The following is a 21,250-nucleotide window of genomic DNA, read 5'->3' on the forward strand; positions in this document are numbered from 1 at the left end:
AACATCAAACAACAAAATACTGGCCGACACACAATCAAATTGTACTGAAATGCTTTGAGAAACTGAAGCTAGGACACATTTAACAGAATATTCCAGATAGTCTGGACCACAATCAGTTTGCTTATCACCACAACCAGTCCATAGAGGATGCCATATCCTTGACATGTTAAATACTATGTTGTGACCTTTTTATAGACTTCAGCTCAGCAAATCAGCAAAGCTGATTAGCACACTGCTCAGTTTAGGAATATGTGCCACCCTCTGTAATTGGGTTTTGGACTTCCTAATCAACAGACTTCAGCATGTGTGGACTGGAAACATCACATCCCCTATACTGCCTCTGAACACAGGCCCTCCACAGGGTAGGATGCTAAGGCTCCTTTTGTAGTCCTTGTTCACCTCTGACTATGTGGCCAGACACAGCTCCAACTCGATCATTAACTATACTGGCCACATCATTATCAACCTTCCAGGTTACCAAAGATACGATTAATTAACAGAAAATACATTTACCACATAATCAGACTTCAAAAATGTACAGTAACTTTCGTAAAATTATTATTTCCTTAAATGGTTGTTTAAGACTTTTATTTTAAATAATCAGAACAGAGAGGGGTACATACACAGTAAAAATGAAAAAAATGACATACATCTAACCATCCATCAGTTTCTAAATGTGAGCAGGTTTCAATTTCTTGAAATGACTATCACTGATGAACTGAAATGGGCACAGCACATTTAGGTTCTTGCTAAGAAAGCTCACTGATGCCTCTATTTCTTTAGATGTCCTAGGACAGTTTAGATTATTCCATCTGATCACATAAGCTGTGTGACAGACGACCAGGGACCTTTTCCCCACCGGGACGCCTGGAGAAGCAAATGACGGGAGAGGGGCAATTCCTTCCCCGGGATGCAAGAGGGCAGCACCCCTGGATTGCATGGGGGCCACAGAGCTTGGAAGCTTAACCCTGTGGGGGCCCGTGGCCACTACCATGGGGTGCCTGGATGGTTCCGGAGCCATGGACTACAGCACTTCTGCCACACCAAGAAGTGCTGCATGAAGGTCATCAGGGAGCATGTGGAGCACATCAGGGTGCATTATAAAAGGGGTCGCCTCACTCCATTCGGTGAGCTGGAGTTGGGAGGCAGAGGACAGAGCTTGCAAGGAGAGGAGTGGAGGCAGCAAAATAAAAGAGAAGAAAAGAAAAGGACTGAGTTTATTGTGGTGATTGGTGCACTGTATTGTGTGCAGAAGAAATAGAAAATCAAAAAGTGTGGTTGGACACTTGTGTGTGCTGGTGTCTGTCTGTATTCGGGCTGAATGTTCTGGTACAAGCACACAGTGGAATCAATCCTCACTGGGTACAACACATCCTGGTAAGGCTCCTACTTGGCTCAATAACATAAAACATTTGCAGAGCTTGGTGAACGATTCAGAGAATGTTGTCAACACCCACCTGCATTTAGTTCAGAACATGTACAACACTTGCTTGCCTTAAAAAAATTAAACATTCTTATTAGAGAAATATCAGCAGTCCTGTACATTTGTTTTACTCACTTCTCTATTCTGGCTAATGGTATAAAATTGTTCAAACGTGCACCAGAAGACAGTTTCTATCTACAGGATATAAGATTACTGAACAGCAAGTCATAATAACAAATTCCATGCATATATACTGTGTATATAGTGTATATATAAATAGTATATGAAAAGTTGACTGACTTATTCACTCACTCACTGATCAGAAAAGAAAAACAGTATTTCACATTTAGCTAAAAAGGTGAATTTTGACAGGATATTAAATTTAAGCCAGTAGGTATCTACTAAGAAAGGACATTTTGCTATATCAATATTTACAGGTTTAAAAAAACACTATTGAGAAAAACTCCAAAATCACATAAATGACTTGACAAATCTGATTGAAATTTGGTAACATTGTAGAAAAAAAAAATCAACCTAAACATTTTTTTTATTTATTGATTTTTGTCATTAATAATGCTCTAGCAAGTCGGGCATTGTAACGTACCACATCTCTCGTTTTGTCACGGCATGAGAGCGATCTCACTGAGAAACAGGGTGTGCCAGAATATACAAATGAAGGCCATCTGCAGAAGTGAAGTTCGGCAAAGCTCAAAGAAGGCTTGTTTGGCAAGTGCTAACCAGAAGAATACTCAACAACTATCTTGGCTTGAAAAATATCTTTTTCTCCATGTCCATATCTTCCTTTGTAAAGTGCCAGTGTGGGCAAGATATATATATATTATTTTAATTTATAAAAAGTGCTTACCTTTAGAACACAATTTTGTGGGGCAAATGCATACTGTATATACCATGTTTGTAAAGAAATAACTTTTTGATGGATAATTAATAATAACCTTTCCTCTATATTGAATGTTGTCAGCATATTTTGCACAACCAGGCGAATATATTTTCATACAGAAAAAAATTAAAAAACAACAAGCACACTATTAGCATTGTTGCTAGACAGACTATACATATAAGAACCAGAATATGCAACCTATATTTGAATTTATTCAAACAAACAGATGTTTTAACATGGACTTTCATAGCTCTTTTGACAGTTCTACGGCAGACTGGGTTCAGTTTCTGGCCGAGTCACTGTGTGTGAAAGGTTTGTTCAATCATCCTGTGTCTGTGTAGGTTTGTCATGGAATACTCATGGAGTCATCAGGTTTTTTCCAACAAACTATACCTAGCAGGTTAGTCCAATAGGTGATTCAAAATTTGTCCATTATCCATATATACTGTGGACACCTTTGTGGGGGTGAGCGCACAGCTCCCCAAACACCCAGCACAACAGACACCAGGACACAAGTTCAGCGCAACACGTTTATTCAGCTGTGGGAAACGCTTTTGTCTTGTATCCCATCTATGCAGCACAGTATAATAAACACAATAAGCACAAGCAGTCTCGTCATCCTTCACTCTCTTCTGTCTCCACTCCTCCTCCACCTCCCAACTCTGGCTCCCCGAATATAGTATCTTTTATAGAGCACCTGGAAGTGCTCCATGTGTTCCACAATCTCTTTCCGGCCAGAGGAGGGCTCAGCTGTTCTCCATGCACCCCTTGGCAGTGTCCATGGGCCCCAGCAGAGTTGAGCTTCCATGCTTCAAACCCGTGGCACTGTAGCACTATCCTGTGTAAGCTCCTTCCCTTGGTCTTTTGCTTATGGAGGCATCCAGGCCTGGTAAGAGTCCTGGCTGTCTGTTACTATATTACTACATTATTAGTTCATTGAGTTTCTTATTCTTGAACATGCAACATACACTTGCCCAAGCAACTGCTCAGTTCTCACTTTTTCTATTGACTAACTTTAGCTTTTGTTGATGGTCAGGCTAATCAGGAGAAACAATGTGAACTTTAACTTTATATTTTAAATAGATGTTTACAACTTTCTTTTGTTCACATTATTCACTCAAGCATTTCTTTATGTGTTTTTCATCAGCTGGGTGTTCAAGCTTCTCTTTTTTGACATACCCTTAGCCACACAATAAAGTTCTAACACAGAATTGTGTTTATCTTATTATAAACATAAAATATATTTATAGGGTGCACATTTGCATTGCCCAAATAATAAATTAAATGTTTTAAGCATTGTGCAGAGGAGAACAGGTGAAAAGAAATAATATTGTGAAGTATGTACAGCAAGTACCTTAGAAAAGGTAAGGTATAAGGTTTGGTTGGTGGTCAGGGGCCGGGGGGCTAGTGTTGGCATGGAAGAAATTACAGAAGGATCAATATTAAAGGACATCACAAGTAACAATATTTGGTAATGTTATAAAGGTGATTTAAAGTTGATTCATTCAAAGCAAAAAATTTGTCTCTCTATTATCATCAAAGCCTAAAATTTGTACTACCACAGTATACAGTGGGTTTGAATAAATTTGAACCAACAAAAAAAAAAATAGCATGTCCAACAGTTATTGAAAAAATTATGCTTTATTCTGTTCAATCGTGGTTTGGCTTCATTGGCTAATTTGTGGTGTTTTTTTTTTTTTTTAAATCTTTTAATTTCCTCTTTGTTTCTTACTTCAAAAAGAACTTAACATTGATTGTTAATTGGTATTGTGAACTTAAAGATGATATTCCGGTGGACAACAGTGTTGGCTTTTTCAAAAATACAAGGCTCTGTACAGATGAAAAAATACTTAGTGTAATCAGTTTATCTCAGATTTATTGCCAAGTGTGGTTTACATAGTAAATGAAGTGCACGCTTGGCCAAGTGCATCATACTGTCACTGTCTTTCTATCCAAATCTCGCTTTGTAGAATATGTCAAATATGAAATCACAATACGTAAATGATAAATAAAACAGTTGAGTCTCTTTTCAAATACATTACATTTCACATGCAAGCTTGCAATAATGAAACTTACTAAAGACAGGTATTTGGCTTTGTGAGTTTTTAAGATTTTTTTGGAGGGGCTAGTTTTTATTTTTTTTTTCATAGAAGGAAAAGGGTTTAGCATCACTTCTTAAGCCTCTTTTGGACCCATATGTTTCTAGAAAAAGGGTCCAGATTAAAATTAAAAGGGGATAAGTATCTTCTTTCTAAACAAAATCCAAGATGAGACAAAAAGACGACTTTACAAATAAACGCTGTAGCGAGTGAATTAAACTGTTGTCCCAATGTGGTAGACAAACAAAAGGTTGCTACCTTTGGTGATGTGCCGATTTTGTTGATGCTCTTATTTAAGCTTTGTGAGCACTGATCAAATTGTCTGGCATAGCACACTGGTGATGGGAATTGTAGTCCCCACATCGGCATTGTGAGGAGATTTGTATATATATTAAATATCTTTTTTACTGGATCAACTTCATAAAATTGTCTGGTCAACCTCCATCACCCCTCCAACCCATTGACTACAAAGAATTTGTACCACATCGTAAGCAGTAAAATAAAGCCTATGGAATAAAGAGTACATAGTGTAGGGTTATTAAGTTCAGCTTCAAGCACTGCTTGTAACCAAAGATGTCACTTTATCCTCTTCTTCCCAGCTATGCTCACAATCACACTGCCTGGCATTCATTTGAGATATACAGTGAGGTGTGTCAGGCAGTCAACTTTACATTATACACTATATATACAATATGTATGTATATGTGTGTGTGTGTGTGTGTGTATATATATATATACACACTGCTGTTACTGTCCTGCTCCACTGACAGACTGAGGAGATCATTCCTCCCCCAAACTATGCGACTCTTCAATTCCACCCGGGGGGGGTAAACGTTAACATTATTCAAAGTTATTGTCTGTTTTTACCTGCATTTTTATTATTCTTTAATTTAACATTGTTTTTTGTAGCAGTATGCTGCTGCTGGAGTATGTGAATTTCCCCTTGGGATTAATAAAGTATCTATCTCTCTCTCTCTCTCTCTCTCTCTCTCTCTCTCTCTCTCTCTCTCTCTCTCTCTATATATATATATATATATATATATATATATATTGTGATAGTTGCCCAGACAGCACCAGTCGGAGACCACATCTTTATAAAACACGCACGTTTATTTTCCATTAATAAACACAATTCCACCATAACACACCATGCACTCAGCACTAATCACCCTTGATCAAGTCTTCTTAATGTCCTTTGCCGCCTCTACTCCTCTACAGGGAGCTTCGTCCTTCTCCCACTCCCGACTCTGGCTCAATGACAGTAAGGAGTCGGCCCCTTTTATCCCTGCCCGGATGTGCTCCAGGTGGCTGATGACGTCCCTCTTGCAGCACTTCCTGGTGTGGCGGAAGTGCTGCCCTTTGACCCGGAAACACTCCGGACATCCCTGGCCGATCCCTCCGCCATCTTGCAGAGTGTGGCGGAAGTAACAACTTCCGGGTCCCACGAGGTGTAAAGCGCCCCCAGGCGGTGGCCACGGGTCCCAACAAGTCCGACAGTTCGTTCTCCTTTCCCGTGGTCCTCTCCTGCTCCGTGGCAGTTGTGCCCTCGTGGCCCGGAAGTTATTCTTGCCACCTTCCGGTCCTTTCTGGCGTCCCGGCCAGGTAATAATCCTGGCCACCTGCGACAGTGCCCCCTTTCCAGCGAAGAACAGTCCTTCGAAGCGGCCTGTCCCGCGAGTGTACAACGAAGCGGGCAATCTTTGTTTTTCCTGGCTTGGCCCTGTATAAAACAAAACAGACACCGGGGCGGAGACATTGCCCTGACGCCACTGTTTGGCTTTCTGTACTCTGGAATAGGGCCAACGCTCCCCCCCTGTGACCAGCACTCTGGTCGCCAAAACCTTGGCACCCGCTCCATTTGTTTCCACTCCCCATCCTCCGGGTACTTAGGGAAATCGCTCCTGCCGACTACACCAGTGTAGCAGATAAAGCGTGGAGCCACCTCTTGAACCCTCAGGTACCACTCTTGAGACCAGGTGAAAGTATAATAACTATTTATTCCGTTATTATAATGTGCACAAAGCACTACACACACCACACTCATATATCCAATAAACTATTCTCCAATAACCAATCCTCCTCGCCCAGACACGTCGCCACCCTACCTCCCAGCTCAGCTCAGTGTACTGGGCTTCCCAGAGTCCTTTTATACACCCTGACCCGGAGGTGTTCCCATTCAACAGTCCACAGTTCCTTTTCCCTTCCGGGTCAGGGTAAACAGTCCTTTTCTTCAACCCGGGAGCACATCATTTCTTCCTGTCACGTGACCGTGACGTACTCCCGGGTTATAGGGCACATGCGAGCCTACGAGCCCCCCTACAGTGACACCTGGTGGCCCCCAAGGTATCCAGCAGGGCTGTGTATAAAAACTACATAGTCCATGAGGCCCTGCTGGAACTCGGGGCATGTCCACGCTGCTGGGAGAGCTCCTCCTGACGGCCTGGGGGTGAGGGCCGGAGAAAGAAGTCGGCAATCCACCACAATATATATATATATATATATATATATATATATATATATATATATATATATATATATATATATAGTTTTATTATCAGTTTAACTTTCTTTTCAGCTTGATTTCTGGCCTTGATTTCAACTGCTATATTGCATAGCAAACATTTTAATAAAAATGTATTTAAGCTACAACAAATTTTTTGTCATACAATAAACAGGTAACCAAGATTAATTCCTCTAAGCGTACCTCATTCATATTTCTAAACCTAATGGGAATGACTGCATTTTTTACTGCAACAAGGGAATGAACGTTCATTATTATAGTGCTATTAGAGATCTCGAATTTCTTTTTATACACGAGATTACAAAATTACAGGATCAAAGTGGCTGATGAAGAAGACCCCTCTCTGTGTATGCGCATATTTCTGCATATATGAATTGTAGTGACCAATTTACAATTTTTCATTTTATTACACAAAACAATGATCATTGTCACTCAAAAATTGAAATGAGATTTCCTAGTCTCCTTACCAGAGCCAGCTTTCCCATGCGCATAATAGGGACACATTTAAGGAAAATTGATTTATTTGACTTGCCTTAACTTTTGCAACAGTTTTGTTTATGTATGTGTGAATGTATTTATTTAAGCCTACTCCTTGCTAAAACATGCAAGACTAATTAAAAAAGCCAGCTATCAGTTTTTTTATGACTTTGCTGAGTTAAATGAAATAGAAATCTGTTGCACTAGCTGACAGTTTTCATGTTCATCAAGCTGTATGGCCGAGGTGATTTTGTTAACAAACATTACACATCAACATTTTAAAAAGAAATCACAAAAGAATGACTAGAAAAAAGTGACATCCTAGCAACATTTTATTTTCTTTTTAATAAGAGCAGAAAGAAATATGGAGAAATTGATAAATTTAATTATCCATCCATTTCCTGTACCCTCGTCCTTTATGGGGTCATATGGGATCAAAGCATATCTGCAGAAGCACTGTGCACAAAGCAGGCACCAACCCTGAATATACAGAAGTGCTAAGTCTGTGAAGATTCTCAGTCATCCAGGTGAAATTATCTGGTAGATGAGTCATGGCAACTGGACTTCGTTCTTGTCTTAGCTGCTTGGATGAGCAGTGAAACATATCTACCTAACAAGAACGAAGTCCAGTTGCCATGACTCAACTACCAGATACACAGCACTAACATAATGGGTCAATTCAGAGCTGTCAAAGAACCTAATATTACTGTCTTTTGAATGTTGGAGGACACTGAAGTACCCAAATGAAAGATACATGGACATGGGGAGAATGTTTAAACTTGACACAGATAGTGACTGGTGTGTGCTTCGAAATCATGTCCCTAGAGCTGTTAGGCAGCAATTCTTAATAATGCGCCATCCTAAAAAAGATAAATGTGGCACATTGACTTCTGATCAGAAAAATTAATTTACTCAAAACTGAACATAAAAAGAAAAGATTGTAGATTCAGTCTTCCCTCACTGTGTCATCCAGATCAAGCCAGTGTGGTGGATGGCCGGCTTCATATTCCGGCCCTCACCCCCAGGAGGAGCTCTCCCGACAGCATGGATGGGCCCCGAATTCCAGCAGGGCCTCATGGACTATGTAGTTTTTATACACAGCCCTGCTGGATACCTTGGGGACCACCAGGAGTCACTGTAGGGAGGCTCATGGACTCGTATGTGCCCTATAACCTGGAAGTACGTCCTGGTCACGTGAACAGGAGAGATGACGTACTTCCAGGTTGAAGAAAAGGACTTCTACCCTGACCCGGAAGAAATAAGGACTTGTGGGTAATGGAACAGGAACACCTCCGGGTCAGGGGGTATAAAAGACTCTGGGAAAGCCCAGTACACTGAGCTGAGCTGGGAGGTAGGGTGGCGAAGTGTCTGGGAGCGGAGGATTGGTATTTGTAATTGGTTTGTTGAGTATATGAGTAGTGTGGAGTGGAGGGTGCTTTGTGCACGTAATTATTTCAAAATAAAAGAGTCTTGGACTTTTACCTGGTGTTTGGAGTGGTACCTGAGGGTTCAAGAGGTGGATCAGAACCTCAACTGCTACACCAGTTAACTTCCATGTAATTCATCTGCATAATATACTTTAAACGCCTACAGGAAAACAATGTTTCACAAAATCTAGTCTAAAAATGTAGGCCACGGGATTTCACAGGTGAAACTAATTTTCTTATGCATTTCAAGATTACATTAAGCTTCCTTAAACATGTCTGACTACATAAAGATTGCAGACTGACTAGTCATCATTGCTGCTGTACCATAGCACCTTTTCAAGCTAAAATGGCATGCTATTTAATGAGTACACACGATAAATAGTATCTGCCATTCACTTATGGCAAGAATGTCAGCGGCATTACCAGTATGAAACTTTCCATTGTTACTCTTCCTTGTTTATAAGGTAACTGCAATAAAAACAAAATGTTTATATGTTCACAGTATTTGAGACCCTGTCAGTCTAATTGTAAGGAATTAGCTTTTCAGAAAAGTCTTTCTAAGGCAAAATCTACCACTTTGTACAGCATGCAAAATTCTGCCTTTTACTGGTTGCAGAGTAAAACATAATCACGCATTTACTTAAAACTGTGAAGAACAATTATCATTCGATTAGAAACTGTTTAAACTCACACCATGGATAAATATAATACAAACACAAAAAATATCTTTTTTGTCTTCATAACCAGATTAAATTAGAGATTTAAACTACATTGCTTGTCTTTATCTTTAACCAATCTATTTATTTAAAAAAAAAATTGAAATAATTCATCCATAAATTATCACTTCTGTGTAATCTACTTCAACTTGCAGGATCTCAAGCCTATAATACCAGCATCAAGCATATGGTTGGACAGAACTGTGGCTGGGGTCACAAGCAGCCCGTTAGAGGGCATGCTCACAAACACAACCCCACTCATGCTCATCTCAAAGGAGTCTGACCTAGAGTCGCCAATGAACCAGACACACTCTTTATTTATTCAAAAAAAAAAAAAAGTGCTGATCTTTAACAGGTTAAATAACCACATTTAATGTCTAAACACAAAAGCCTCTTCTTTTAGGCTAAATCATAAATTCATGAATAAATAAATAAAATGGTTCTCACTTCTGAATGATGGTCTTCATTTTGCTGCAGCACTTCTATGCAAAGCTCACCAAGCTGCATAATATCTTCCAGTTTTTTAGCAGGAGTAGCCTGATTCATAGTGTCTGCAAGAAAACCACAACTTCAACAGTTACATTTGTATATGTCTATGCAAGTAATGTGGATTTTGACCTGTTTCAATTGTATAATGTATCCATCCATATTTGTGGAAATATATGATATATTATTTAGGGTATTACATTACTGACCATACCTTGAAACTAAAAGTCACCCTTGTTCCATCCTACTAAAGGTCTTGATTTTTATTAAATATGAAAATAGACATATTTATAGTTAGAATACCCATAGAAACAAGATGTAGAAAACAACAAAGCCATGAATGTTTTTTTAGTACATTATGTATGTCCACTACTCAAAAATAATAATTGTTGCATTTGAAACTCTGCATGAAGAAAGAAAAAAGAGAGAGAGAGAGAGAGAGAGAGAAAGCAAGAGTACTATTCGTATCGCCATAGCAAAATTACATGGCAGAAAGCAACAGGGAAGAGTTAAATAGGGATTTCCACCAAAGCAAGGTCCCAGGAGGCAGATTAGCTTAGTGAATGGGAAAAGGTTCTGCAGTTCACCAGCTGAGATTTTAATGAGACATTCGCAGTTGCAATTGCTCAGGTTTGTTCAGAAAAGAAAGAAAAAAAATTAATGGGTCTGTTTGGCTCTTTCAGCCATTTTTATGGCAGAATCAAGTACAAACCTTCTATTTTAGCATATTCTGTTAAGCGGGAGTAATTGACCAAAGCGGCTTTTTCAAGACATTTGCGGACAACTTTCTTTACATCTTCTGTTGGCACTGGAGTGGAGATATCCTTCATTAAAACCTAAACAAAGGGAAATTAGACAAAGCACTATCAGTCTTATAATAATTTTTGCAATTGTTATAATGTGCAATAAAAATCTGTACAATAAACAGTGATCATCATAGCCTCAAAATGTACACAATTCTACTTTATTAATATACTCTGGGATGGACTACCAGACTGGCACACATTCCATATAGGAAACAGGTAAATTCACACATAACCACACTCTGCTAGGAGTAAGGGGTGTATTAGATAAGAACCTACAGTAACTGGAACCCCATAGTCTTTCAGAGTTTAAAACAGTCCAGGACAAGCTGAAGATTTGACTCTTTTTCTTACTGTCTTCTAGCCAGCTGCCATTAAATGCACTGCTATTCTGTTTCCTTGAATGAAGTTTCCTCTGTGTCTTAAGCAGGATCTTAAATGAAACTAGAGATGTTTCCTGTCTTTCTAATTCTTTTTGAAGTTCAATGGAATTAGTTGCAAAAAACACAAGGGATACATGTTCTCATCTACCAAGTTTCCTCTTGAAAGTTGGTCAAGAGAGGGAAAAAAGTATCTGAAGGGTATAAACAAAATTCTGCCACAAGGGTACTCAGTCAAATGAAGGAAAAATTGGGGATCTCAGTAACAATGGACTACATATGGGAGCCATACTTTTTCTTACAGTTACCCTGCCTATCAGTATGTAAAAATAAAGAAAACAAATAGCAAAGTTGAATTTGATTAGCATTTTGTGTTCTGATAGATATTTTTTAAGCTAGGATACAAGTACTTATAGTGAGATGTTGCTGGCCTAGTCTGAAGGAAGTTTAACCTAACCAATTTCTGTGTAGATTTTGGTCAGCTAAAATAGGTAATGTGAACTGTATTTTTTCACTAAATCACTTTAACACTATTTTTAAATGAAATGCTTCAATAAACTAACAAAGTAACAGATAAAGAACTTTGCATATAAATTATACTCATTCACTCACTAAATTTCCATTTGCTTCTCCCAGTGAGGGTCGTGGCAGCAATAGACCGAGCTGAGCAAGACATACTCCACTTTCCCTAGCAACAAATCTGCAGTTCTTCCTGGGAAATTCCCAGGTGCTCTCAGGGAATCTGAGACATACAATTCCTCCGGTGTGTTTGGGGTCTGCCCTTGGGTCCATTTCTAGTAGATGCTACAGAGATCTAATAAAATCTCACCACTTGTTTTCAGATTTGTCAGGGTGTTCCTCCTAATCTCTCTCTTATTCTCCATAACTACTGAAGTCTCGGAGGAAGAGCAAGCGTTACTCTTTGAAGCAATAAATCACAATGTCGAACATAGTGTAATTCTCTGGATAATTGTACGGTGCACACAGAAATTTCCTATCTGCAATTCAAATTCACAGTGAAGTGGCCTTTATGTTAACAAGTAAAAATTTCAATGCATGGTACTCAAACCAGGAGATTATGAGTTTATCCACTCTGACCTTGGGCCTCTCCCTAAAAAGTAGCCTTCGAGCATAGAAAAGAGAACACCTCATCAAGTATAGTGCACCTTGTTTTTGCTGGCTAAAAACAGGTCAGAATAGGATATTTTGTTAAATATTGGGATAAATAAATAAAATGGGACATGCTACTTAGAAAAAGGGCTGTCCCTGAAAATCTGGGACATCTGGTCATTTTAATTAAAGTCCAAAAGTGGCCTCCTGGAACATCCACTTTAATAAAAGAACAAGTGTCCGTGTACCTATATGTATATATGGTTGCTATGTCTCTGTTATATGCTATTTGGCATGGGATAGGTAAAAGTAGTGTTAACGTTTGTGATGTGTCATCTGTTGGAATGAAAAATGCAATGCATGACATTATCACATGCACTACAAAATACACTCCAACAGATGGTCCACTAGAAATGTTAATGCTGAACATGCTGATGTCTGCGTCGATTAGATTTCCCATCTTAGATGGGATGCACAGCTAGTTTTAAACATAATCTAACATACTGTATTAGACGGGAGATTCAATGTTATGAAAATGAACATCTCACTTAAATGTAATGTATTTTCATGTTATACTAAACTCGAAAAACAAATCCTTTAAAAAACTGGGTGCAGCTCTAATACCACCTGTTTAGAATAAAAGGAAAAGGACCTAGTTAAACCAACTATGTTTTATAAGCCCTTAAGAAAAGTAAGTGCTGTCATTGCTTTTAATTTTCTATTGGACAATGGAAATCCATACTTTGAACTTCTGGAAAAAAGCACACTACAGAAAACAAATATCTGGATCTTTACTCATCAAAGTACAATCCTACACTTCCTCCACACTATATTGCTTTACTCAGTGCCCCAGTATTGACAACTTGCTGCAAACAAACACCACAATCCTGGTGCTTCAGCACTCATTGAAAATAATGGATCAGTGCATATGAAAATTGAAGACAGAATAATTAGTCTGTTTCATTTTTAAAAGATAGCCACATGTTTGTTCTTAAAGTAATGATACTTAATATATGGTAGTTGGCACATCAAGACCTTTATAGATTTGTAAACTGAGAATACAGTGATCCCTCGCTATATCACGCTTCGACTTTCGCGACTTCACTCTATCGCGATTTTTTCCCATACACGCTTACGTCACTACGCATGCGCTTTCTGAGAACTTTTATCTAAGCCCCACAATGGCTCCTAAACGTGCTGCTTTTTCTAAGCCTTCTGACAATGAAACTAAGCGCCGGAGGAAGATGCTTACCATCCAGGAGAAGGTGAAACTCTTGGATATGATCAAAGATGGCAATACCCTACAAAAGCCTCCTCACGCATATGAAAAGACAGCGCCAGCAACTGCCTATCAAGATGTTCTTCAGCCGCGCAACCAGACACCCACTGCCTACTCCTAGTACTCCTTCAGCGGAAGAAGACAACGATGCACCTGCTGAAGATACTGCACCACCTTGTCACGCTTGGGTCACAGATTTGCACAGAGACACAGGAGGTTGTAGAAAAAAAAGACCTTTATTCAAAGCACTGCAAACAAACATTTGTCTCTTTTCAAAAGTTTAAACGTGCTCCATGACAAGTCAGAGATGACAGTTCCGCCAGGAGCAGAGAATGTCTGAGAGAGAGAAACAAAACAACCAATTCCAAAGCTGAGAGGCGCTGCACAATACTTTTAAGTAAGCGGAGTACCGCGTGAGAGGTTTATCACGCGTTATAGCGCAAGTATGAAAGGTAAGGAGCAATGTGAAGGTAGACTGTCAGCTGTTTCAGGGGTTTTCCCAGGGGCGTCTGTGTCCTCTGAGGGTGCGATCAGCGCTCCAGCTTACAACCTGAAGACTCCCCTACTGAGCTCGTGCCTTCATAGGTTAGTGGTTGTGTGTAAGAACTGTGTGTGTATGTAATTAAATGTACAGTACAATAATAATAATATGACATTTGTAACGTCTAATATGTCTTATTTTCTCTTATTTTGTCTAATATATTGGGTAATACGAGTGTAATGGTGACTAAAGGGTGTTATTTCATGTCTAGAGGGCTCTAATAATGTTAACAAACGTATTTAGAAGGTCGTAAACAGGTTTTCTATACTCTAACTGCGAAAATATTCGATTTATAAATAAAGAATCCTACTTCGCGAAAATTCATTTATCGCGGTAGAGTCTGGAACGGATTAACCGTGATAAACGAGGGTTCACTGTATATCTGCATCTTTTGAACTACTTTGATCTATATAAAATCGATAAAGAAATATTCTTTGTATCAGATGCAAGTTACAGATTTTCTTATTTTCTCCCAATATCAACTATAGAAAGTTACTATGAAGTACTAATACATATATAGAAGTTGTCTCAAATGTAAAAATATAAAAATAAGACATTCACAAATGTTCCGAGACTATATTGGCAACAGAACCACAAAAATTAGACTGCCAGAAAAATGGAAGCTAACTATAGGCAAAAAACAAATTGAATTCAGCTCAGAATTTTACATAATAATCACTACAAGTCACCAGACCATCTTTTGTTATTATAAAATTGATTTTTCTCTTGACATTTGTAACTAATTACCTGTTTTTTTATTTTTAATTTTTTTATAGTTGAAAGGGATTCAAATGTAACTTTCCAACACTATACCTGATAAATGATGGCAAGTACTTTACTTGCTTGTAATTTTGGTATCTTAGTGAAGAGACAAAGAAAAAAGGATCAGAGTACAGTGAAAGCCTAACATGAATAAGGGAAAAAGTTCTGTATTTTGTATAGATACACTGTTTTGTTTTAGCTTTACCAGTTAAAATAAACCTGCAAAAGTAATATATGTTTAAAGAAGTATGTCATTTCCAGTTTACTGTGTTTTTACTACTTTGACAACAGGGTCAATATATTTATTTAAACGTAGTGTAGAACAATGGTACTTGTCTAGTGCTTGTGCCAAAGCTCATGCAAGTAAGACAGCATGAGCTAAACAATTAGTGTAAAAAGAGTTTTAGATGACTCATGCTTGCCTAAAGGCAACTGGAGGGTTGGGGAGTGACAAAAGCCCCCAGAGTGGTGTAGTTTAGGAAAAATATAAAGAAAAAGAAATATTTTTCATGATGAAAGAAAGTGTTGACAGACAGAAGTGTAAAAGTTCTAAAGAGTTCACACTGAAAGACCTTACATTGACTGCTATGGTACAGGCTGTGATTCTACCGTATGTTACATTTCCTCTTCCTTTACATTTGTGCATTAAACATGTAAAGTAATAAAGTAAAGTAACAATACTTACATTCCTGACAAAAATGTAATTTCTTTAATTCTTTCAAGACATTCACTGTCTTTCAGCAAATAAACAATTATTTATTCACACATGTTATGCAGCACATAAGATTAAAAGAATGTTTTATATTTTAACCTCTTTGACATTAACCCCAAGTGTGATTCAGGCTTGGAATTCTATGCAATTATGATTAAACCTGAATCAGGCTCGGGGTGATGTGTAATGATATAGTTTGTACTGTTAAGCTTGAGTAACTCTTGGAAAAATTATTGTGCTGCCATGTATTGGATAAAATAACATTATGCTATAAAACATCCGCAATATGTTTAAGCTTTTTGCCACTTTCAAGTAACTCTAAGGTAAGTCATTTACTTATTTAATATTCAGGAGTGGGGCCTAGTTTCAATGAAAATCACAACAAAACAAAAAGCTGTAAAAACAGTTTTAGAATAAACTGAAACTGAATAATTGCTTGAATTGAGCAACAGCAATGATGAAATGAATTGGTCATCAGCCATTGACATGGATATTGATGCTGATGCATTATACACCACTGAATGACCAAACTGCCATGATATGCCTGGTGAATTTAGATATGTGAAGCTTCACTATTCTCTTTAAAAATAGTGTAAATTAGATATGCAATATCAATGAAGACATACTATAGTTTAAGATGGTATTCATTTATAAAATGTCAACTCTTTGAATCAATATAATGTAATAATACCCTCAATCATTTTTTAAATTATAGTAAATATCCTTAACACAATTGTGAATTTGACTTGTTGGGGTAATAATATTTACTCTGCAATCTAGAAGTCTGCATTTTGAGTCAAACAATCCTTACTGTTTGTTTTTCAATGTAAAATACCATACCCATACATCTATTTCAGGATTGTTGGGAATATTTCAGTAACGATGTAGAGAGCTCTTTTATTTAATAACCCAGATTTTGAACTAAATATGACTTACTAAATGATGATAAAAGTCTTTGACTAAAACACTCTAAATAAGGTTAACTGTGGCTATTCTACCTTTAGAGGGATGGTGACAAGTTAACGTAGTTTGCATTGTGCTGTCAGAGGCAAATTTTGATATTGTATAACAGAAAGGCCTGCCAAAATATTCTATGTGTGGGTATCTCTATCATTGCAAACTGCTCCTCAGAAAATGGTTATCTTGAGAAGCAGAGTCAACAATAGACCATGGTGTACTGTTAGGCAGCATGCATATTACAATCTATTACTGTACATCCAGTGTCTCCTTTGTTCTACATGCATAACTCAGTATGAATATTAAGAACACTGGATTTAGAAGACAGAGTATTTGCTTCCTCTTGCAATCCTAAATGTTAGTAATGGAGAGTACAATAAAATAAATATATCCACTTATTTTGTTAATATACTTATTATAATATTGTATATGCATGAACATATTTTAAATAAATATACACTGTAATGAATGGCAAGGATAGATTGGCATCCCAAATGGGATGGAGCAACCCTTGTCTTTCCAATAGGGGTTGGGATGGTTGCTGCTCTCTTTCCTAGTCGGAACAGCAAAGAGGAAGGACATGGGGAGATTAACTATCAGAGCTACATAATTCCCCAAGGCACTAGGGAGCAGGTTTCCCTTACTGGAGCACCCATGTGCACACCCTTGGGGACTCCTGCTATTTATAGTGCCGTTGGGTAGCCCTGCTGGGTGCCATGGCTCCTGCCAGTGGGAGCTGTCAAAAGTACAGTAGGTGTCACTACTTTGAGGTGTTTCCAGAAGTACTCCTGGGTGCAGCATAAAAGGAGCAGCTTGGTATTGGGGCTGGGAAATGCTCACCTGGGAGGAGTGAAGGAGAAAGACAAAGACAGTAAGGAAGAAGAAATAGAAGGAGTTTTGGGAGAAAAAAAACTGTAAAAAGGTTATTTCTGCAAAATGAAATAATTTACTTAAACCCTGGACTGTGTCTGAGGCTCTGGCACGCCCCTTAGTAGGTACAACATACAATTATGGAGGTAACAGTCACATATACAACAGCACTGATTATTACATAGCCTGCTACTTTCAAATTACCGATTAATGCCATGGCAAGTTCTATGTCATTCTCTCCTAATATGTCACTTTAAAAAAAAAACAATGTGGACATAGAGAGGGTTGTCAGGCATGGTACATTGTGTAAATTATATGACTACTCTGGAAGAGAGTTTTCCAGGGGCACAAAATTTAGAAGGATTTTAAGGGAAACTATAGAAAAGGTAGCATTAAGCATGTTAAAAGTGAGGGTTCTGCCCCTTGAAACTCTACATTTTCAAATGGGCACAAGTTCTTTTAAATTTAACAAGAGCTTGCTGTCTCCCTAAGAAGAGAATCAGTTGCTCCTGGCGACTGCTGGCTTGTTTGTCCTTCAGCTTCTTTCTGGCATATTGCATACTTTCCCCCAGTATTCGTCTCCTTTATTAGTAGTCCTGCATTTTGTTTTCCTGGGACACCCAGCTCACTTATAGCGTCTTATGCTCACTAGCGACTTTAGTGCTCCCAGACTGGCTCGAGCAGGACTGCATCCATTGCTAAAGTGGTTCATGGTGACCTCTCATGGCAATTACAGATACTCTATGCCAACCTGGTAGTGCACTTACCCTTGGTAACACAATGAACAATGTATGGACAACAGTTTGTGAACACCTGACAATCACGTGTATATGAACTTGACATCTCATTTCAAAACCATGGGCATTAATATGGAGTTGACCCCCGACCCCCATACATTAACTGCCTCCGGACTTTTGTAAAAATTAGAACACAAAAGGGCCTTCCCCAAACTGCTGGAAATGTACAATTTTCTAAAATGTCTTGGTATTTAATAGCACTAAAAGTACCCTTCGGCCCAAGCCATGAAAAACAGCCCCAGACCATTATTCTTCCTCGACCAAATTTTAAAGGTAGGCACTATGCAATCTGGAAAGTGGCATTCTCCTGGAATGCACCAAATGCTGACTCATTCATCTAACTAACAGATAGTGAAAAGTGATTCATCACTCCGGAGAACACATTTTCACTACTCCACAGTCCAACTGACGAAGGCCACACCTAACACTTGGCATTGCACATAGTGATCAAAGGCTTTGGTTCAGCTGTTTGGCCATGGATAGCCATTTCCTGAAGCTCTTAGCACACTGTTCTTGCGCTGGTGATGGTTACAGATACAGTTTGGAACTCTACTGAGAGCAATGCTACTTTTACATGTGATGCCATTCAGCACTTGGAGGCCCTGCTCTGTGGTTTTGTATGCTCCACCACTTCATTGCTGAGCTGTTGTTGCTGCCAAATGCTTCCACTTCTCAATAATAGCACTTATATTTGACCAGGTCAGATATGCTGCAGCAGATTAGAAATTTCACATAGTGAGTTGTGGCAAAAGTGCTATCCTATGACAGTGGCAATTTAAAGTCGCTGAGCTCTTCAGTATGACCAATTCTACTACCAATGATTGACAATGAAGATTGCATGACTACAGTGCATCCGGAAAGTATTCACAGCACATCACTTTTTCCACCTTTTGTTATGTTACAGCCTTATTCCAAAATGGATTAAATTCATTTTTTTCCTCAGAATTCTACACACAACACCCCATAATGATAACAACGTGAAATTTTTGCAAATTTATCAAAAATAAAAAAATTGAGAAAGCACATGTACATAAGTATTCACAGTCTTTGCCAAGAAGCTCGAAATTGAGCTCAGGTGCATCCTGTTTCCCCTGATCATCCTTGAGATGTTTCTGCAGCTTAATTGGAGTCCACCTGTGGTAAATTCAGTTGACTGGACATGATTTGGAAAGGCACACACCTGTCTATATAAGGTCCCACAGTTGACAGTTCATGTCAGAGCACAAACCAAGCATGAAGTCAAAGGAATTGTCTGTAGACCTCCGAGACAGGATTGTCTCGAGGCACATATCTGGGGAAGGTTACAGAAAAATTTCTGCTGCTTTGAAGGTCCCAATGAGCACAGTGGCCTCCATCATCCGTAAGTGGAAGAAGTTCGAAACCACCAGGACTCTTCCTAGAGCTGGCCGGCCATCTAAACTGAGCAATCGGGGGAGAAGGGCCTTAGTCAGGGAGGTGACCAAGAACCCGATGGTCACTCTGTCAGAGGTCCTCTGTGGAGAGAGGAGAACCTTCCAGAAGGACAACCATCTCTGCAGCAATCCACCAATCCGGCCTGTATGGTAGAGTGGCCAGACGGAAGCCACTCCTTAGTAAAAGGCACATGGCAGCCCGCCTGGAGTTTGCCAAAAGGCACCTGAAGGACTCTCAGACCAGGAGAAAGAAAATTCTCTGGTCTGATGAGACAAAGATTGAACTCTTTGGTGTGAATGCCAGGCATCAGGAGGAAACCTGGCACCATCCCTACAGTGAAGCATGGTGGTGGCAGCATCATGCTGTGGGGATGTTTTTCAGTGGCAGGAACTGGGAGACTAGTCAGGATAAAGGGAAAGATGACTGCAGCAATGTACAGAGACATCCCTGGATGAAAACCTGCTCCAGAGCGCTCTTGACCTCAGACTGGGGCAACGGTTCATCTTTCAGCAGGACAACGACCCTAAGCACACAGCCAAGATATCAAAGGAGTGGCTTCAGGACAACTCTGTGAATGTCCTTGAGTGGCCCAGCCAGAGCCCAGACTTGAATCCTATTGAACATCTCTGGAGAGATCTTAAAATGGCTGTGCACCGACGCTTCCCATCCAACCTGATGGAGCTTGAGAAGTGCTGCAAAGAGGAATGGGCGAAACTGGCCAAGGATAGGTGTGCCAAGCTTGTGGCATCATATTCAACAAGACTTGAGGCTGTAATTGCTGCCAAAGGTGCATCGACAAAGTATTGAGCAAAGGCTGTGAATACTTATGTACATGGGATTTCTCAGTTTTTTTATTTTTAATAAATTTGCAAAAACCTCAAGTAAACTTTTTTCACGTTGTCATTATGGGGTGTTGTGTGCAGAATTCTGAGGAAAAAATGAATTTAATCCATTTTGGAATAAGGCTGTAACATAACAAAATGTGGAAAAAGTGATGCGCTGTGAATACTTTCTGGATGCACTGTATGTGCTGGATTTTATGAGTCTGTGAATCACCTGAACTCAATTATTTGGAGGGGTGTCTATAAACTGTACTTTTGGCCATATAGGGTATGTGCAAAAATCTTAATCCACCCCAAAAACATTTTAAAACTACTTCTGGGCAGGAACTGTTTATTTGCTTATGAAAACAATATAAAATAGTATAATAAGCACACATAGACACTGTTACAATAAAAAGTAACAAGAATCTTTTGTGCTGTTCTTGTGAGATGACACCAACAACCAAGGTTTAGTTCTCAAACTTCCCCTTCAAAGCACCACAGCCATTTCATTTATTTGTTCAATTCCATCAGTTTTACACCTGATACCAATTATTGATGCTGTGATTAACCAAAACAGATGTGCCGACAATGCACTTTTACAAATCAATTTATATACTTGATAATACTTAGAAATGCTGTGGTGCTTGCTTCCAGCATTTGTTTGGAAATGGCTACGGTAATACACATTAACACACATAAAGTCGTAATTGTGTACCAACAAGGCTATACTAGGTAGGCAACAGCTCACCAAACCA

General features: G+C 39.0%; 1 protein-coding gene across 10 annotated transcripts in view; it reads right to left on the reverse strand.

The window, feature by feature from the left end:
- The window catches only part of cadps2 (Ca++-dependent secretion activator 2), an 874,989-nt gene that overhangs the window by 147,867 nt on the left and 705,872 nt on the right, over positions 1-21,250 (reverse strand). For all 10 annotated transcript variants that reach the window (XM_051929794.1, XM_051929778.1, XM_051929757.1 and 7 more), the window contains exons 16-17: positions 10,760-10,883; positions 10,009-10,112 (exon numbers count right to left, since the gene is read on the reverse strand). In XM_051929794.1, the coding sequence (XP_051785754.1) occupies positions 10,009-10,112; positions 10,760-10,883 (228 nt within the window). The remainder of the gene's footprint in view (positions 1-10,008; positions 10,113-10,759; positions 10,884-21,250) is intronic.

This window comes from Erpetoichthys calabaricus, chromosome 1, assembly GCF_900747795.2.
Source record: "Erpetoichthys calabaricus chromosome 1, fErpCal1.3, whole genome shotgun sequence".
NCBI classification, from domain to species: domain Eukaryota; kingdom Metazoa; phylum Chordata; class Cladistia; order Polypteriformes; family Polypteridae; genus Erpetoichthys; species Erpetoichthys calabaricus.